Source organism: Dipodomys ordii, unplaced genomic scaffold (genome assembly GCF_000151885.1).
Source record: "Dipodomys ordii isolate 6190 unplaced genomic scaffold, Dord_2.0 Scaffold15, whole genome shotgun sequence".
In the NCBI taxonomy this organism is placed as follows: Eukaryota; Metazoa; Chordata; class Mammalia; order Rodentia; family Heteromyidae; genus Dipodomys; species Dipodomys ordii.
This window is the reverse complement of record NW_012267231.1, coordinates 13,227,764-13,245,772: the sequence shown is the minus strand read 5'-3', so window position 1 is coordinate 13,245,772 and position 18,009 is coordinate 13,227,764. Positions and strand designations below refer to the sequence as shown.

At 54.3% G+C, this 18,009-nt stretch overlaps 1 protein-coding gene across 2 annotated transcripts in view; it reads right to left on the bottom strand.

Annotated features, from left to right (window-relative positions):
• Coro2b (coronin, actin binding protein, 2B) overlaps positions 1–17,427 on the bottom strand; it is a 32,326-nt gene extending 14,899 nt beyond the window's left edge. The window contains exons 1-2 of one of the 2 annotated variants that reach the window (XM_013012011.1): positions 17,226–17,427; positions 863–979 (exon numbers count right to left, since the gene is read on the bottom strand). In XM_013012011.1, coding sequence (XP_012867465.1) covers positions 863–979; positions 17,226–17,426 — 318 coding nt within the window. In that variant the 5' untranslated portion in view covers position 17,427. The remainder of the gene's footprint in view (positions 1–862; positions 980–17,225) is intronic. The other variant, XM_013012012.1, reaches the window with a different exon arrangement.
• Between the last annotated feature and the right edge of the window lie 582 nt (positions 17,428–18,009).

Below are 18,009 nucleotides of genomic sequence, written 5' to 3'. Positions count from 1 at the left end.
CACCAATCCGCCCATCCATCTGTCCATAAATTCATCCACTCATTCATCCATCTACCCACCACTCATCCATCCATCCATCCATTCATCCATCTATCCACTCATCCAGCCATCTATCCATCTATTCATTAATCTACCCTCTACCTATCTATGCATCAATCCACCCATCCATCCAATTACTCATCCATCCACTCATCTATCCACCCATCAATCCATCTATATATCTACTGATCCATCCATCCATCAACATTTGGCCATGTGCTAGATGCCTGGATTCAGAGCTTCTGCCTTCAGAAGCTCACTGTCCAGCCTAGAAAGACTAGAGAACCTAAACTCTGGGTTCCTTCAAGTGCCAGAATCCTGAGGATGTGGCCTGCCCCAGACTATGCCAGTGAGCACAGGTATACCCTGTAGCTTGGCTGGAAGTTTGGCCAGAAACCTGGTATCTACTGAAGTCTCCCTGACCTGTGATCCCTCCCTGAATACCCATGAAAGCCAGTAGTGCCCAAGGGAGGGATAGATACACAGCATCTTTGACACACTGCCCCGGGGGGCATTTACCATGCCACTCTGCCAAGCCCAGAGGCTGCCAGCTCTCTGCCCTCTGCATCCCTCCCCTCCTCCCTCTGCCCTGCATCACAGAGCACAGCCAGGACCAAATCACAACCTGAAGGTTTTTTGTTTTTGGTTCTCACCTACATTGTCACACTTCTAAACCCATGCACACCAGAAACATAAGGTCTGCCCTGTGCTGCATGGACTGACTTCTCTACCACCCTCCCATCATCCCCATCTGGGCTAGCTGGGAGGGCAAGGAAGAGGTTGGAGCAGGGCAGGGAGGAGTAGCGTGTGGGTCCCCACTTACTGACGTGTCCTCGGAGCAGGAGGCGATGATGTTGTCAATGAAGGGGTTCCACTTGACGTCCAGCACGTTACCCTGGTGGCCACACACCTTGGGGTAGTTGGGCTCGATCCTGCCTGTCTGCGGAGGACAAAAAGCAGGGGACAGGGTTGAACAGTGGCCTTAGAGTAGCCCTGCAGGGGTAGGATCAGCTGGGGTAGGATCCCCGGAGCTTCACTTTCTTTCTGTGTCCTGGAAAAAAAAAATCACAGAATTCCCTGGCTGCTTCTGGACCCAGTCCACTGAAGCCCCAGTGGACCTTGAGAATTTCCAGCCTCATAATCATGCTGAGGTCCTGTCCAAACACCAAAAGAAACAGGCCCCAAACCCAAGTTCCTTACACCCTCTCCACTCCCCATGATCCACACTCACTAGCTACTTTTCTTTTCTTTTTTTTGTTAGTCATGGGGCTTGAACTCTGGGCCTGGGCGCTGTCCCTAAGCTCTTCAGCTCAAGGCGAGTATTCTACCACTTGAGCACAGCACCACTTGCGGATTTCTGGTGGTTTATTGGAGATAAGAGTCTCACAGACTTTCCTGCCTGGACTGGCTTTGAACCATGATCCTCAGCTCTCAGCCTCCTGAGTAGCTAGGATGACAGGCGTGAGCCACTAGTGCCCGGCTCACTGGCTACTTTTCTGTGACACAGCCCTCTCTAGCCCCATCCCCCAGGTGGCAGGAATCACACTTCCCCACTGTGGCCTTGGGAAAGTTAACAAACTTCTCCCAACCTGCTATTTCCTCATTTCTTAATGATTAACAATGGGGTCTTTAGGGGAAAGACTTGGATTTGTGCATTTGCTAGTTTTCGAGGTGGAACCAGACCCATGGGTGCAAATTTCAGGATAAAGAAGGGACTCTCCGGCCCCCAGACCAGGGAGTCTAGGAGCACCTGCAAGTCACACAGCGCCCGCCCACAACAGGCTGCAATGCGTCTTCACTTTAGAGAGTAACAGACAAACAAACAGACTCAAGATTGGAGTGGCACCCTGGTACCGAGTGATGGATTTTTAATATTTAAAATTTAATATTTTTATATTTAATATTTATTTAATGCTTCTGTTTCTACTCCAATTGGTTTGATTGTAAGTTAATGTGATCACAGTTTTTTGTTGTTGTTGTTGTTTTTGGTCAATCGTGGGGCTTGAACTCTGGGCTTGGGCACTGTCCCTGCGCTCTTCAGCTCAAGGCAAGCGCTGCACCACTTGAGCCACAGAGCCACTCCGGTTTTCTGGTGGTTTATTGGAGATAAGAGTCTCACGGACTTTCCTGCCCAGGCTGGCTTTGAGCCTTGATCCTCAGATCTCAGCCTCCTAAGTAGCTAGGATTACAGGCGTGAGCCATCGGTGCCCAGCTGTGATCACAGTTTTAATAAAGGCTTGTATATAGTGATCAGTTTTCAGGATTCTGAAACACTTAAAAGATACTTCTCTGCAGGCAGTGTTCACCAACAAAGCATATCAATTGTAGTGCCGGCAGACTTGACGAAACTGGCACCTTTATAGTTTGGGGTGTGTGTGTGTGTGTGTGTGTGTGTGTGTGTGTGTGTGTGTGTGTGTGTGCGTGTGCCAGTCCTAAGGCTTAAACTCAGGGCCTAGGCCCTGTCCTAGGCCCTGTCCTGAAGCTAAGCTTTTTTTCTTCTCAAGGCTAGGGTGCTAATTCTTGAGCCACTTCTAGCTTTTTGGTTGTTAAATATAGACAGAGAGTCTCACTGACATTCCTGGCTTTGAACTGCAATCCTCAGATCTCAGTCTCTAGAATCGCTAGGACTACAGGTGTGAACCAGGGGCACCCGGCTATAATTATGCTAGATGTAAAAATGAAAGAACATGCAAGGAAAATACCCAAGTCAGATGTTCTAAAAGAAGCTTATTCTGTGTGATTAAAATACGTGGAACGCGTCCAAGCTGAGGGAAAAGATCCGTGAAAGTGAACAGAATTGCATCACTGCAAGCAAGGTTTGAGCAAGGGGCCCGAGGTTGGCGACTGCAGGGTTTAGCTCCACCCGCAAGCTGCCTGCTGGGGCTTGGTGGGTAAGGGCTCTGAGCCCTGTCCAGGGTTTATCTGAACCCGCAGAACCTCTGGGAGGTGAGCCTGTTTCAAAACAACCCGCACTGCGCTTTCTGCTTCCTAGGATTCTCCCATCACTGCAGAACTGATTTTGTGCACGGAAGCAAAACCTCCTCTTACCTGGAGAAACAGCTTTGCACGGCAGAAAACACATACCAAGCAGGAGGCAGAGTCCTAAGCTCACTGGCTGGGTGACCTTGAACATAGCCCTGGCCTCTGCATTTCCCAAACCCCTAGGCCCTGATCTGATGACTGGGAATGAGACACATGGGACCCTGGAACAGAGTGATTCCAGCATTCTCAGGCAGGATACCCCAGGACCCATAGATCCCCTGAGGAAAAGATGGGGCGGTAAGCCTGGCAGTAGCCAGGAGCAAGGCAACAATGGAGATTGGAGATGCTGGACTGGAACTCACAGTGGACCCCTTGGACCTGGCAGTTGGGAGACATCACGTGATGCCATCCTCCTGAGACCCAGGGATGGGCAGCTAGGTCACCTGCCACCTGAAGACACCTCTGCTGTCCTGGCTCCTTCAAGATGGGAGTGAGACTGCAGGCAAATCCAGGGGACCAAGTCTAACGTCCCAAGTAGGACCTCCCAGCAAGACAGGCTGCAGCTTGGGTGTCAACTCCTTTAACTTCTTGGAACCCCCTTCCTCGCCTTCTTGCTCTCCCTGCTAGGTCAAGCCCTGAGCAAAGGGGGAGACAGTGAATCAGCTTGTCAACAGACCCCCAGAATCTTCACAACCCCTGGGGAGTCCTGAGCTGTGCAGGTGGAAACTGAGGCCCAGGGAAGTCCTGGAGTTTGTGTGAAGTCGCCAGGCGGAAAGCCACACTCGGATCTTCCCTGCCTCCACGCATCTGGCGGGGCTGGCAACCTTCCCATTGCCTAATCTGCTGCTGACACCGCCCGTCTCCCCCCCCCCACCTCGCCCTCTGGGCAGGGGCCTCTCACCTGGCTCTCCAACAGGACAGGTGGGCAGCCGTGGGGGACATTTCCCCCTTGCCTGACTGGTGACAGACTTGAGTCCTACAGCCAGTGCCTGCCTGGCCCAAGGCTACGCTACAAAGCACAGAGGGGGCCACACTGCACCGGACCCCTCTCCCCTTCCCCCCCAAGAGCTGCAAAGCCCCAGGACGTCAATGGCCAGGCTGCCCCTCACATCTGGAGGAAATGCAAACTCCTGCAGATCTGGTGTCCCGTGTGGTTGGGGGAGGGGCCCCTCACTAGCCCACAGCCCCGACTCCCCCTTCCCTGCCCTACGCAGCTGCTCTGAGCCTTCTCAGTCCCCCCCCTGCTTCTGGTGAGCACCCCCACTGTGTGATCTTTTGCCCTCAACTTCTGCACAACCTGCTAGGGAGGACAAACGTGGCTGCCGTGTGCAGCGGCCCGTGGCCAAGCTCAGTTTCCCTCGGTGACCACAGTCACGTGGCCAGGCGAGTAGGACTGCATCCCTCCCACACTCAAGCCAACAGGGAGCCCACCGGGCCAGTGAGCCCAGTGCCGAAGCCGGAACTCCCGCTGCAATGAACACTGGGAAGGAGAAGGAAGGAGGGGCCGCCTGGCCCCCTAGGAACTCTGGAGGCTTGACCTCTGCCTGGGAAGGGAAGGAAGCCCAGCCCAGCCTCGTCTTCCACAGCTGGGGAGAGCCAGGGCCAACTGAACCAGGGGTCAGGCTCTGCCTCCACCTGACCACAGCAAGGACCGGGGCCTGGGTGCCCATCCAAGGAAAGGAGGGGCAAACTACCAGCAAGGGAGGCACACAGAACAGGGCCGGGCAGGGCTGTGTTGTAAACAAGAGGGCAGGGGCTGACCCAGAGAGGGCAGGTTCCCAGCCCCAAGCCACCAGCCATTTCTTTCCCGCCCAAAGACTCAGAAAGTGCCTCTCCAAGGAGTCTTCCTCTCCAAGCACATCCCAGAGGTTGGGGTGGAGCAGGGCATCCTTCCTCTATCTGCCAGCTCCTCCTCTTCCTGCCTGCTCCTCCTCCTCCAACTCCTCCATCCTCCAGCTCCGCCCCTCCCCTCCTTCTTCACCCATCAGCTCCTTCCCCCAGCTCCTCCTCCTCCCCCAGCTTCTCCTCCACCAGCTCTTCCTCCTCCACCTGCCAGCTCTTCCTCCACCCTCCAGCTCCTCCTCCTCCCATCCTCCTTCACCCACCAGCTGCTCTTCTACCTTCCACCCATCAGGTCCTCCTCCCCCACCAGCTCCTCCTCCATCCTCCAGCTCCTCCCCCACCCACCAGTACCTCCTCCTCCACCAGCTCCTCCACCAGCCAGCTTTCCCAGAATAGCTGCCTCCTGCCAGGGAGGAAATGCCTGCTCTGTGAGGCCATTGCAGGCCATGCAGGGCTCAGCACCCCCTTTCCACAGTGTCTCTTTGAGCCACCTGGGCCCGCTGAGCCTTACTCCTGCTATCCATGGGCTTTGTGTTGGCTCCATGAGCCTTGGCATCCTGGCATTTGGCTGACTGGGGGCAAACAGGGCTCCTCTACATGCAGCCATTTACAGTGAAGGAGGCTGTGCAGGAAAGGCAAAGAAGTGTGGGTACCAACAGATGTCCTGGGGAGACAGGAGGGTAGGATCACAGGGCACCAAGCCTGAGATCACAGCCCTACAGGCTCTGTTAAAAACATAGCTGTTAGGCCACCTCCACACCCACTGAACCAGAGTCCCAGGTGGCTCCCAAGTTCCCTGACCCGCGCAGCCGCCAGCATGGGGGACCAGCCTGGGAGTGGCAGGGACCTGCATTCCTGCCCTGCCTTTGTGATGGGTTAGCAGCCTGCTCCATAAGGACTGCATGCGGAGGCATCCAGCATTGGGTTCATGGACGGTGGCTGGCTGTGCTGGCCATTAAAACAGGCCTCTCGCCTCTGCCATACAGTCCTGACAGCAAAGGGAAATGACGTCCGAGAGCTGAAGGCCAAGATGGGAAGAGGGAGGAGGAGACAAAAAGGAGAGGGAAGTAGAAAGAAGCCCAGCTCAAAGTCAAGGCTCCCACCATGGCCCCCCGGCTCTCCACCCCTCACCCACACACGCAGCTGCCCAGCAATGTAAGCAGGAGCTACTCTTAGCACATATGCATGCATGCGCATGCGCACACACACGGACAGACAGACAGCTGATTGGACCAGAGAAAGCATCTAATTCAAGCTGAGGCAATCAGAGTCCCAGATCTGTCTCTGTTCCACATTCTTACACATACACACAGCTGACTGGATGAGGGCGAACATTTAACTGAAACTGAGCCAATCAGATCCCTCACCACCCTATTTAAAGTTCTGACACTCCACCCTCCCATACCCTATCCTCTTCCCTGATTTATAGGACATTGGCCAGGGAAGGCTAGGGTGTTTTGCTTGAGCCTCTGCTGGGTATCTAGTTTTGACAGAGCATGGCACTTTGTAAATCCCGGGGGAAGGTTAACTGTGTGAGCCTGTAGCTGGACATGTATAGCAGCTAACATTTACAGGCCATCTGCTAGGTGTTAGAATGTTCTGAGTACCTCCTCACCTTTCTGTCTGTCTGTCTGTGCCTCTATCTCTGTCTCTGTCTCTGTCTCTCTCTCTCTCTCTCACACACACACACACACAGCTTTGAATTCAGCGACTTGGCTTTCTACTTCAGAGGTGCTCTACACTTAAGCCATACCTCAGCTCTGCTTTTTGCTGGTTATTTTGAAGATGAAATCTCTGGCTGAGCTGCCTTTGAACCCTGGTCCTCTGGATCTCAGCCTCCTGAGTAGCTAGGATGACAGGCATGAGCCACCAGCACCCACTTCTTTGTCTCTGTTATAGATGTCTTGCCCAAACTCAGGGAGCAGCAGGGAGAATTCAGAGCTGAGGTCACACAGGGCTGGGTGGGCCCTGGTTTTATGGTTTATGGACATATTTATTGGGTTAGGTTATTTGTGTCATATCCCTGGGGGGGCATTATCTTGTTATCATTATTTGTTCATATTATTATTATTATTTCAATTTTAAACCTGAGGCAGACTTAGCAGGATAGTGGACTTTGTCAACATGACGGAGCAAATAAAAGGCAGAGCTAAGACTAGAACCCAGGACTTTACTGCCAAGTCCCTCAGTTCCTTACTGATCCCAGAAATGACAGGAACAGTTTTGTCCTTGGAAGCTTTCTCTCCTTAGGAGGGTCTGGGGGAAGGGCAGATCCAAGTCCTGACCTGGGAGGACAGAAAATGAACACTGGCTCTTCCCTGCCCTGGCATTACTGTGAAGTCTCCACTAGCGACTGACACCAAAGCAGAGGCAGCCGCCGCCGCCGAGGGCACCCGGAGCTCGCTGCAGGGGCACAAACACCCGTTCACGCTAGACTGGACTCTTCCACCACGGCCGCCTTCCTCGCATTACCTTCTGCTCTATTTCCCAATTAAAGTGTGGCTCACAGAGCTGAGGACAGGGCTGCCTTTCCAGCCCCTGGGGGTGAAGGCACAAAAGGCACAGGGCAGGCCCTGGATTTCCTCCAGCTCCTTCTTCACTGACCTTTAAGAAGGAAGGGTCCCAGACTCTCCCTCCAACAAATTCCACCACGGAAGATTCGTCCCTTTGGTGTCCTACCTTGCTGCTCTTAACATGCAAAGAATAGAGAGGAGAACATGTAGAAAACGGTCTTGGTGGTTGTCAGTTATTCCCAGGGAGCTCCGGGGATTTTAATAAGGGCAGGTCTCAGCCAGGCCCCAGTGGCTCACGCCTGTAAGCCTAGCGACTCAGGAGGCTGAGATCTGAGGATCACGGTTCAAAGCCATCCCAGGTAGGAAAGTCCATCAGACTCTTATCTCCAATGAACCACCAGAAAACCAGAAGTGGTGCTGCGGTTCAAAGTGGTTGAGCGCTATTCTTGAGTAAAAGAGCTCAGGGACAGCACTCAGGCTTTGAATTCAAGCCCCATGACTGGCAATCATCATCATCATCATCATCATCATCATCATCATCATCATCATCATCATCATCGTAACAACAATAATAATAAGAGCAAGTCTTATGAGAAAGAACATGCCTATTTTGGTGGAGGAGAAATAAAGAAGGTAAAAGCCAGGCACTCGTGACGTCTCAGGAGGCTGAGATCCAGAGGATGGAGCTTTGAAGTCTGCTGGAGCAGAAAAGCCCATGAGACTCCATCTCTAACTAGGCATGGCTCAAGTCATAGAACATTAGCAAGGCTTGCTGGCTCAAGCTGCACCACTGCCAGACCCCATGTAATAGAACAAAGTGGTGAGGGTACAAACTCCCAAATTCTTTTCTGTGTGTTTTATGTTTGTCTGCTTATTGCTAGTCCTGGGTTCTGAACTCAGAGTCTGGGCAATGTCACTGAGCTTCTTTTCCTCAAGACTAGCGCTCTATCACTTGAGCCACAGCACCACTTCCAGCTTTTTCTGTCTATGTGATACTGAGGAATCGAACCCAGGGCTTCATGCATGCTAGACAAGCACTTTACCACTAAGCCACCTTCCCAGCCCTGTTTTGGTTTATTTTTTTGAGATAGGGTCTCACTATGCAGCCTAATCTGACCTCAAACTCACGATCCTCCAACCCCAGTCTCCCAAGTGCAGGGATTACAGGGATGCACCACTACTCTTGACACTTATCAGATTGCTATTAGTATTAGTGTTACGTATTATTCTGTGGTGCCACGGGTTGTGCTGGTCCTCATGGCAGGCACGCCCTCTGTCACGAAGCCACACCCCAGCCCTCAGAGCTAGCTCTGACCTCGGACCTCACCGAAAGTCCGTGTTCTTCTTTCTGTTCCCTTTCTCCACCCATAAGCCTCTCTGGAGTTGTGGAGTTTGGCCCTCATCAGCAATAGGCCTGGTCAGGGTGGCCAGACACCAGTGTGCAATCCCAGCGGACAGGCTACAGTACCTGCTCACAGGAGGGTGGGTGGTCCCTCAGAGGCCTCCTCCACATTACAGACCCACCTACCTTCCTGGCAGGGGTGTCAACCCTACTCTGAGCTCCAGCTGAGCAGCCTCTGCTGACATCCAGAGGGAGGCTGAACTGCCAACCTCCACCAGCAGAGGGCAGCAGGGTGCCTGCCTGTCCGTTACAGCGGACTTCCAGATGGAGGAAATGTCACAGCCAAACTTCCCAGAGCTGAGCCACCAGGAGCCAGGGGCTCTTGGGCACAGGGCTGCCAGAGCACTCTGAGTTAGCTGAGGTTCACAGCAGTGTCCAACTCATGCAGAGTTGTTTTTTCCTCCAGTACTTGGAACACAGACCCTCCAGGCTCTGCTCCTGGAGCCATACCTCCAGTCCTTGTAGTTTGTTTTGTAGGTAGGGTCTCCTGCTAATGTTGTCCAAGCAGCTTTGTACTATGATCCTCCTACCTCCCACCTCTGGACTGGCTGAGATTTCAGGCCTGCGCTACCTGGCTTGACAGATCACTCTATACTGACATGAAAACTTGCCTTCTGTAGCTTCCGTAGCTTTTCTCCCTTGGTATTTCTCTCTGCCTCTCCTCTGTTTCTGGGGCCTCATTTTACCCCTTAGAGGCGTGGCTGCTCCTTCTAGGATTGGGTGGATGCTTCTTACTTTGGGAGGGTGGGAAGGACCGTGGTAAATTCTGTGGCTGACGCTCCAGTGCCCCCTCCTTCATGGCCACTGTGGAAGGCACAAGTGTCTGGGGCATCCTGCCACCTCTGGTGGCATTTCTGGGATTCCCAGACCTCTTTCCCCAGGGCACATGACCACCAAGTGGCCACCCGGACCTCCTTCCCACGCAGAGGCTTCAGGATCAGGGGGAGGGAAGGCAAGTGGACAGTCGGGCACCCAACAGTGGGCTTTTCCTGGCTCACTGGCCAGCCCCTTCCCCCCCAGGTTGCTGTCTGGTCTGGGCCTCTTCCACACCCCCCGTGGGCCTCAGCCTGTGAAGGCAGGAAGGAGGCACAGATGGCAGGCGGGAACCCAGCCCCCAGCCACGCTCACCCAGCTGTCGCTTTGGAAAGTGCCCTGCATGGCGGCTCCTTGGCTCCTTCAAGATGGGGAGCAGGCCAGCCTGGTCCCAGCTGTTCAACCCCCTGGCTGGTCCAAGGCGCCTGCAGACCCAGTGCTAGGGGAAGGAGGCTCATAGACCCCCAGAATGGCAGCGTCCACAGGACTAGGCTTAGGGCTCCTTTTTACAGCTGGGGAAAGCGAGGCTTGGAGAGAGCACCTGGCTGAAGTCACAGTGCATTTCCGGTTTGGGGGTGCTCAGGTCAGCTGCACAGCCCCTCCCAGCCAGCTTGCAGCCCGTGTAGCTCCACTTGGCTTGATTTTACCTATGGTTCTGCCTGTGATCTTAATGTGGGGTCTGGACCCTCAGGGTTCAGTCTTCAGACCTGTACAGGCAGTTGGAAATTTGCAACATTGTCACCAGCCCTAAGTGAGATCTCACAGAACCGTTTTTTCATCAATAGACCTCAGGCTCAGGGATGCTTCGAGACCTCTTCTGCTATGGGGTCCTCCAAGTACTGTGTATGCTCAAGAAGTTAATTACTTGTGAGGGCCCCACGTGACCAGGCTATCTAATGCACCAAAAAGGCACTTACATGAGTACAGTCCCATTTCCTGATCGTTGAATTTCAACACAATCAGGTTCTTTTGTCCCATACATTTGATTTATCTACTTATAAACTTTAGGAAGGGGCCGATGAACCAGGTGCAATGGGTGTCACCTATAATTCCATGAACAAGGGAGGTCACAGGTAGGGTAGGAGGATTGTGGTCTAGGACAGTCTTGGACAAAAATGTAAGATGCTGGGCTGGGAAGGTGGCTCAGTGGTAGAGCACTTGCCTTGCAAGCATGAGGTCCTGGGTTTGATTCCTCAGCACCACATAAGCAGTAAAAGCTGGAAGTGATGCTATGGCTCAAGTGGTAGAGCGCTAGCTGAAGAGCTGAAGAGCTGAGGGACAAAGCCCAGGCCCAGAGTTCAGGCCCCATGACTGACACACACACACACACACACACACACACACACACACACACACACAGTAAGATGCTACCTACAAATAACTAAAGGAAAAATAAGGGCAAGGGTCTGGATCAAGGGGTACAGTGCCTGACTAATAAGCATGAGGCCCTCAGTTCAAATCCCAGTATTACCAGAAAGAGAAAGTAGTACCAAGAGAAGGAAGAGGGAGCCATGGGCTTTGTAGACTGCCAAGCCAGTCTATGCCTGCCCCCTACAAAGAGTTAAAAACTTGTTTTCTTTGAACAACAGTTTCAAGTGTTAAAGCTAACGTGTGACCTCATAAAACAGAGACTTGTCATGATAGGAAGGTGTATGCAGGGGGAAGGGGGAAGAGAGGCTGGGGGAGGGGACAGGTCAGGAGCCGAGACCAAATGTGAGCAGAGGCTGGGCCAGGCGCCTCCTAGCTTTCTGTAACCTCACTGAACAGCAGAACTGCCTTGGAGTAGGGGCAAGCATGTCTCCGTTTTGCGGTTGGGGAAACTGAGGCACCAACCGATTCGGTAACTCGCCCAAGATAACAGGTCTGGGAGTGCCAGCTGCTCATCTGGGCAGCTGATGTTTCTCTAGGGAAGGCCCCAAAAGGCTGCTGCCACCCAGGCACCTCCCCTGTGGAGAGTGGAGGGGGGGCGATGATAGAATGGGACACTGAAGACATTGGTGTCCTGGTCTCTTACCTTCTCTGAGCCTCGGAATTCCCATCTGTAAATTTCCAAGTTCTAAGCACTGTCTCCCCCCCTTATCTCCCTTCCCTCCCCCCCACCGCCCTGGTACCTGTCGACCCACTTAGAAACTTAGGCACAGGTTGCTTAGCAACTAAAATCAAGGTCTGGGCTGAGGGTGGATGCCACAGCGCAGCTCTTATTTCCCCGAGACTGTGGAAGATCTGAACAACCCCTTCCTCCCTCCCCCTGCCCCCTTGCAGGTGACCTTTAAGGGGCTGGGACAAGAGGAGGCCATCAGGAAATGGCTGCAGCCCTGCAGGACTGGACCAAGCTTGGGGTTTCTTAGGCCAGGCACACAGAAAGCCTTTGTTCTGGAAGCTGCTGGAAAAAGACCAGGGTAGGGGGCTTGGCCAAGGCCTCAGGCCCTATTGGGACTAGGAGATGCTCTGTTTCAAGACAGGCGCCTTAGACCCAGTCTTAATGCCCCTCGGGCACCGATGTCATGTCTACGCCCTGGAACACTGGAGTCATGGCCCATGTGGGGCTGGGGGTCCCTTGGGCAGGCTCAGCGGGACCCGGGAGGTGTCTGCCTCTTCTCCCCCAGGCCTGGGGAGGGGCGGGGCAGGCCGGAGGCTTCATTCTACATACCCAGCCATGGCCCTAACCCAGGGCAGGGCCCCAAGACAAAGGAGCCGTGGAGAAGGAGGTTTTGCACTCAGAAACAGCAGTGCAGCATTCCTAGAAAGGGGCCCGGCACACACTGAGCAAGCTGGCATGGGACCTGTCTCCTCTTGGAGGCTGGGATTTGTCCTGGTACAAGCAGGTGATGTAGACCCAGCTGCCCCTCCCTGGTAACTATGTTCTCCGCAAAGACTTTCCTGGAGCTATTTAGCCAGAATGTGTCTAGGCAAGGCTGTCTACTGGGATGCGGGTTTTGGGCAGACCAGGTGTGGGTATGTGGATGGATAACAAGGTGGAAATTGTCCACCAGGCCTGAGGCTGACATTCTCCCCTGCCTCCCTCCCCCATCTTTGCCTTTCTGATTAATGACCTGATTTTCTTGTGTGGAACCAGCTTGTATAAAAACGAGAGTCTCCCCTCCCTCACCCTCCGAATCCTTTCTGGCACTAGTCTGGTTTAGCCTTTATCTTCTCGGAAAAATGGTCTCCATCTTTGCCTCCACACCGTAACTGTTGGTCCTGTGACCCGTGATGCATTGACGTCACACTGCAGCTAGGTCCCGGGGAGGTGGGCCAGGGGGCATCGTGTGGCTCCAGGCTGTCCAACTCATACCCATTCAACAGCCTGGCCTTCTGTCTGTACCAGCTAGATGCCCAGTTCCTAGTGTCCCTCTCTTTCTCCAAGCTGGAGCTTACCTTAGCGAGAAGAAGTAGAGGCGATCTTGGAACCCTTGCTATGGGCAGAAGACGGACAAAGCCTTCATGTGCGATTCCAGCTTGGTCCCAGAGCCGAGATGATGGCTCCTGTGTATAGACCTCGCTGGGAGCTGAATCAGGGCACGGACTCCTGGCATTCCATCCTGAACTTAACCAATGTACTCACTACCCTCGAATGGCACCGCAGGGCTCGGGTGGGCCTAAGCCCTCCACACACCTCCCATGGCAACACTCAAGCTGTGCAACCACCTCAGCCTGACCCCTGGTGGGAGGGGGCTGCACCCCCTTCCCATTCCAGGCAGCATGGATTCTCTTCCGTGTGCTTTCTGTGTAGGCTGGTGAGGCTGTGCCTGGCAGATACAGGGCAGTGACAATATAGATGGTAGTAAGAAAACAAACACAAGACTCCTCCAGGCTGGCTGTAGATTCAAAGCTCAGCACAGCCCAGCCCAGCTCAGGGGCCAACTGGCAGAGCAGAAAGGGGTCAGGCAGGAGCGTCTGGCATTGCCATGGCTGCTGGGTATTGAACACACGCTGTATGCCAGGCTATGGCTCAGGGCTTTAAAGATAGCACCTTAGTGAATCACCAGAGAACTCCGAGAAAAAGTACCCGGAGTATTTTTACAAATGGGGAAACTGAGGCACAGGATGGTTTCTGTCTGAGGAGAGGGCTTGAGATTTCAGAAGGAAATGGGGGAGTAGACAGAATGGTCTGGGAATTGCTGCGGGTCCAGGCTGGAGGCCGGGGCAGCGTCAGGACACAACCCAGATTTAGAGTTCTCAGCTCCCAGGCTGGGTTTGTTTTTTCTGGAAGAATGGAGTCAGGACAGTGCCGCAAAGGGGTGGGTTGGGGTCCAGGCTCCCCTGGTCCCCCTCAGCCAGTGCTGCACCTCTTAGCCCTGGGATCTTAACCCCCCCCAAACCAGAGGAAGCTGGACCCCATGCACTGGAAGCAAAACAAGAGAGCCACGCTTGATTTCTGCTGAACCATCTGCCTTTGCTTTTCTTAAAAAATAAGCAGCCATTCTTCCAAAAAAGGGAAAACCACAGAGCAAGGCTGTCAATCTCCTGCCTCCGACAAACTGAATAAAGTAGTCATGACTTCTCTCTCTCTCCCTCTCCCTTTCTCTCTCTCTCTCCCCCAATCCCTCTCTTTCTCCCTCTCCTTCTCTCCCCCTTCTCTCTCCTTTCTTCCCCTCTCCCCTCTCTCCCTCTCCTTTTCCCTCTCTCCCTCTCTCCCTCTCCCCCTCTCTCTCTCCTCTCCCTTTCTCTCTCTCTCCCTCTCTCCTCTCTCCCCCTCTCCTCTCTCTCTCTCTGCCCCCCCCCAGTCACTTACTGTACAGCCTGTCACAGGCTTTGAGATGCAAATCACACCAAGCGGAAGGCAGCTTGGAGAACAAAGAGCAATTGAAGAAAGATCTGAAAAATGGATTTAGGGAAGACTCTGAATTCCCTGGGAGAGGAGAGATTTGGGGCTCTTTAGGGGGCAGCAGAAGAGGTGTTCCAAACTGTTAGGGAGCGCTTGAGGCCTGAAGGGGGGGTGAAGGCTCTGGACGGCAGGACGTCCAGTTTTGTAATAGTTCTTAGGATTGGGCTGGCTTCCCCTCACCCTTCTTTTTAATATCCATCAGCCTCGGACACACTGGGAGCTAGAGGCCACCGGCCTCTGGCTGTGACTCCACAGTTAGAAAAGCCAGGACAGCAAGCACAGGACACCCATAGGCTTGGATGGGTATGGCCAGCACATCAAGGGTTCAAGGAAGCTGGTGCTATGCACCGATCCTACAAGGAGTATAGACAAAGGCCCCTCCCCACCCCCTCTGCGAGGCAGGCAGGTGTACAGCTGGGAGAGAGACCTGAATTCAAATTCTCCTCTGTCATTCATGTGCTGTGCAGCTTCCAAGGAGTCAAGACTTCTCTGAGCCTCTGATTTTTTTATTTTCCCATCTGTACTTCCTCCCTGATCTTCTTAGCCTGGGCTCTGGAGCCTCAGGCTGAGCACCCAGGGAGACCTGTGGTTAATGAGGCCTCTGGGCAGTGTGCCTGGTAGCTCCCACCTTCCTCAGCCCCCTTGAGCTGGGCCAGGCAATCAGGGTGCTGATTGTACCCCATCTGCAGCTTAATGTCTTCTCCAGAGAGGCAGAGCCGGGGGTTGAATGCTAACTAGGGAAAACCAGGCTCCGGCCTTCACAGCAGCAGCCGGAACAAGAGCTGAGGACAAGTCCCTTCTGTCGGGGATCTGCTGGCAGCCAGGCTGGGGCACTGGCCGGCTTCCTGGCAGTGAAAGGTCATGGGGTCCAGCTCCTGCTCCTGAGTGCCTCTGCAGCCCCAGTTTCTCCTGGTGAAAGATGGGGGTGGTCCTCCCTGCTGATCAGAGGATGGGTGGCTGGACCAGGGCGAGTGTCCCCGAACCTCTGGCTAGGGCTGTGCCCTGCAGAGTTTTTGTTTGGCTTTTTTAGTCAGTCATGAGGCTTGAACTCTGGGCCTGGGCGCTGTCCCTCAGTCTTCAGCTCAAAGCTAGCGCTCTACCACTTGAGCCACAGCACCACTTCTGGCTTTCTGGTGGTTCATTGGAGATAAGAGTCTCTCGGACTTTCCTGCCTGGGCTGAACCTTGATCCTCAGATCTCAGCCTCCTGGGTAGCTAGGATGACAGGCATGAGCCACCAGCACATGGCTACCTGCAGATGTTTTAAATCATAAAAGCTCTAGTCCTAGTAAGCTGGCTTTGAGGGAGTTGGGCTCCTGAAAAATTCTGGGCTTTCTAGAATGTGGGACCTTGGGCAGGGGGTGTTGGGGTGCTGCAAGTTCTCCCTTCCTCTGCCAGAACCTCTCAAAGAAGCAAGAAAGGAAGACAGGAGGCACTTGACAGCACTGGGGAGGGTGTGTGTGTGTGTGTGTGTGTGTGTGTGTGTGTGTTTTGGCTAGTGCTGGGGCTTGAACTCAGGGCCTGGGCACTGTCCCTGAGCTTCTTTTGCTCAAGGCTAGTGCTCTGCCAACTTGAGCCACAGTGCCAATTGCAGCTTTTTCTGTGTATGTGGTACTGAGGAATCGAACCCAGGGCTTCATGCATGCTAGACAAGCACTGTATCACTAAGCCACATGCCCAGCGTTTTTTGTTTTTTTTTTTTTAAAGAACACAAAGGAGACCTTTTCTGTGGCCTGCCGATTGCAGAGGGCAGAATATCACACATTCACCGCTCCTCACCAAAGTGCAAAGACCCATCAGGGGCCTCGGGAAGTGGCCAAAGTCTTTTCAGTGTGCTCACGAATGTACAGAACTCTTTTAGGGGAGATTTCTGTGTGAAGGAGGGAAACTGAAGATAAACGAACCTCCCCTTTCCTGGGAGTCATTCCTTCTTCCTCCTGCGGGATAAATGGAGAGCCTAGACATGGCTCTAATCAACAGTGTCCCCGCCCTAGCCCCTTCTCCACCCCTTTGTGGGGTATAAGAGTGAGCAGAGCTACCAACACCTGGAGGAAGTCAGATGGCTGTCTCCACCCCTCCCTGCTCCCCACCCCCCTACATGCCTTCATCAACCTCAGTCCCCTCCCCTCCCTGCCTCCCCCTCCACACCCATACCTTCACCAGCCGCTGGTCCTCAGAGCCCTGCCTGCCAGGCCCTGTCCTGGGGGTCAGCTACTGCCCCTCTGGTGGGAAGGAGGGCCTGGCCTAGATCTGCCTTAGACCCCTGCCCTATGGGGGAAAACCACAAGTCGGACCCCACAGCAGTTGCTGGGGGCATCTCAGAAACAGTCCCCCTCACCTTGCTCAAGCATCTGAGCACAGCGGGAGTGGGGTGAGTGGCAGGAGGGGAATTCAGCCATACACGAGTAGGGCTGACAGCAGCGGCGCTGTCCTGAGGCACACCACCTCCCACGGGGCCCCGCGGCCTCTTCCTGAGTGTCCACAGCTTTAACATCACCAGATCTGGGCTGAGCCACGTTCACGTGAGCAGCCCCAAAGGCAGAGGTGCAGACGGAGGCAGGAGGCTGTGAATCCAGCATCACTTTCCCAGGTACCCCGTGCCCCCACGGTGGCGTCTGCATCCCTCCAGAACCAACGCAGAAGGCCAGGCAGGATGCCAAGCTGTGGATGCTGGCCCTGGACCAGTGTGTCCATCCCGGGGAGGAGGCTGCGGACACCAGGGCAGAGACCATCCCGGGCCCCCCTGGGGCGCACTGTGGAAAGCCGTGTCCAGTCTCCCGGCTCCCAGGAGAGCCCAGGCCTCCTACCTGCTCTAGGGGGATGACCAGGAAGGAGCCGCCTCCCGCGCTCTCCGTGACGATGGCCAGGAAGCGGGCGTTGACGGCACAGAAGTGGTTGTCGTGCACGTTCTTGGTGATGGGGACCCCATCGAAGCAGTGCTCCCGGTTGGCCACCTTCCCGTAGACGTTCCGGAACTTGGAGCTGCGGTACTGCGGACGCCAGGACATCTGTGAGGGGCCAGGGAGACATGGGTCAGGCTGGCCACCGCTTCAGGAAGTGCCTGCGCTAGGCACTGCACGGGGCAGTGGGTTGGGCACTGTGCTGGGCACTGCTCTGGGCTCTGAGGTCAGCCACGCAGAGCTGAGCCGGGGGTGTCTACCCTCGGGACATGGCAGGGGACGGGCCTTCTGCAGGCCTCAGGAGGAAAGTCTAGTGGACGCATGTTTGCACATTGCCCACTTTGGCTCTACACGCTCGGCTACCTTCCAGAAAGAGTGAGGTCCTAACGTGTCTTTCAACAGAAAAGCAGCCACACATGCAGGACAGACATGGGACATGTGGGGGGGGGACACACAGGACATACATGACACATGCATGACATGTGTGTGGCTCATAGGACAAAATGTGGGACACATGGACGGTGCATAGGACATGTGCAGGACAATGTAGGACACATGATACACATGTTGGGCACACATGATACACGTATGACACACAGGACACACAGATGATACACGTGGGGCACCGTGGGACACTCATGTAGCACATGTAGGGCATGTATGACACATGTGAGCACACAGGGCACACACG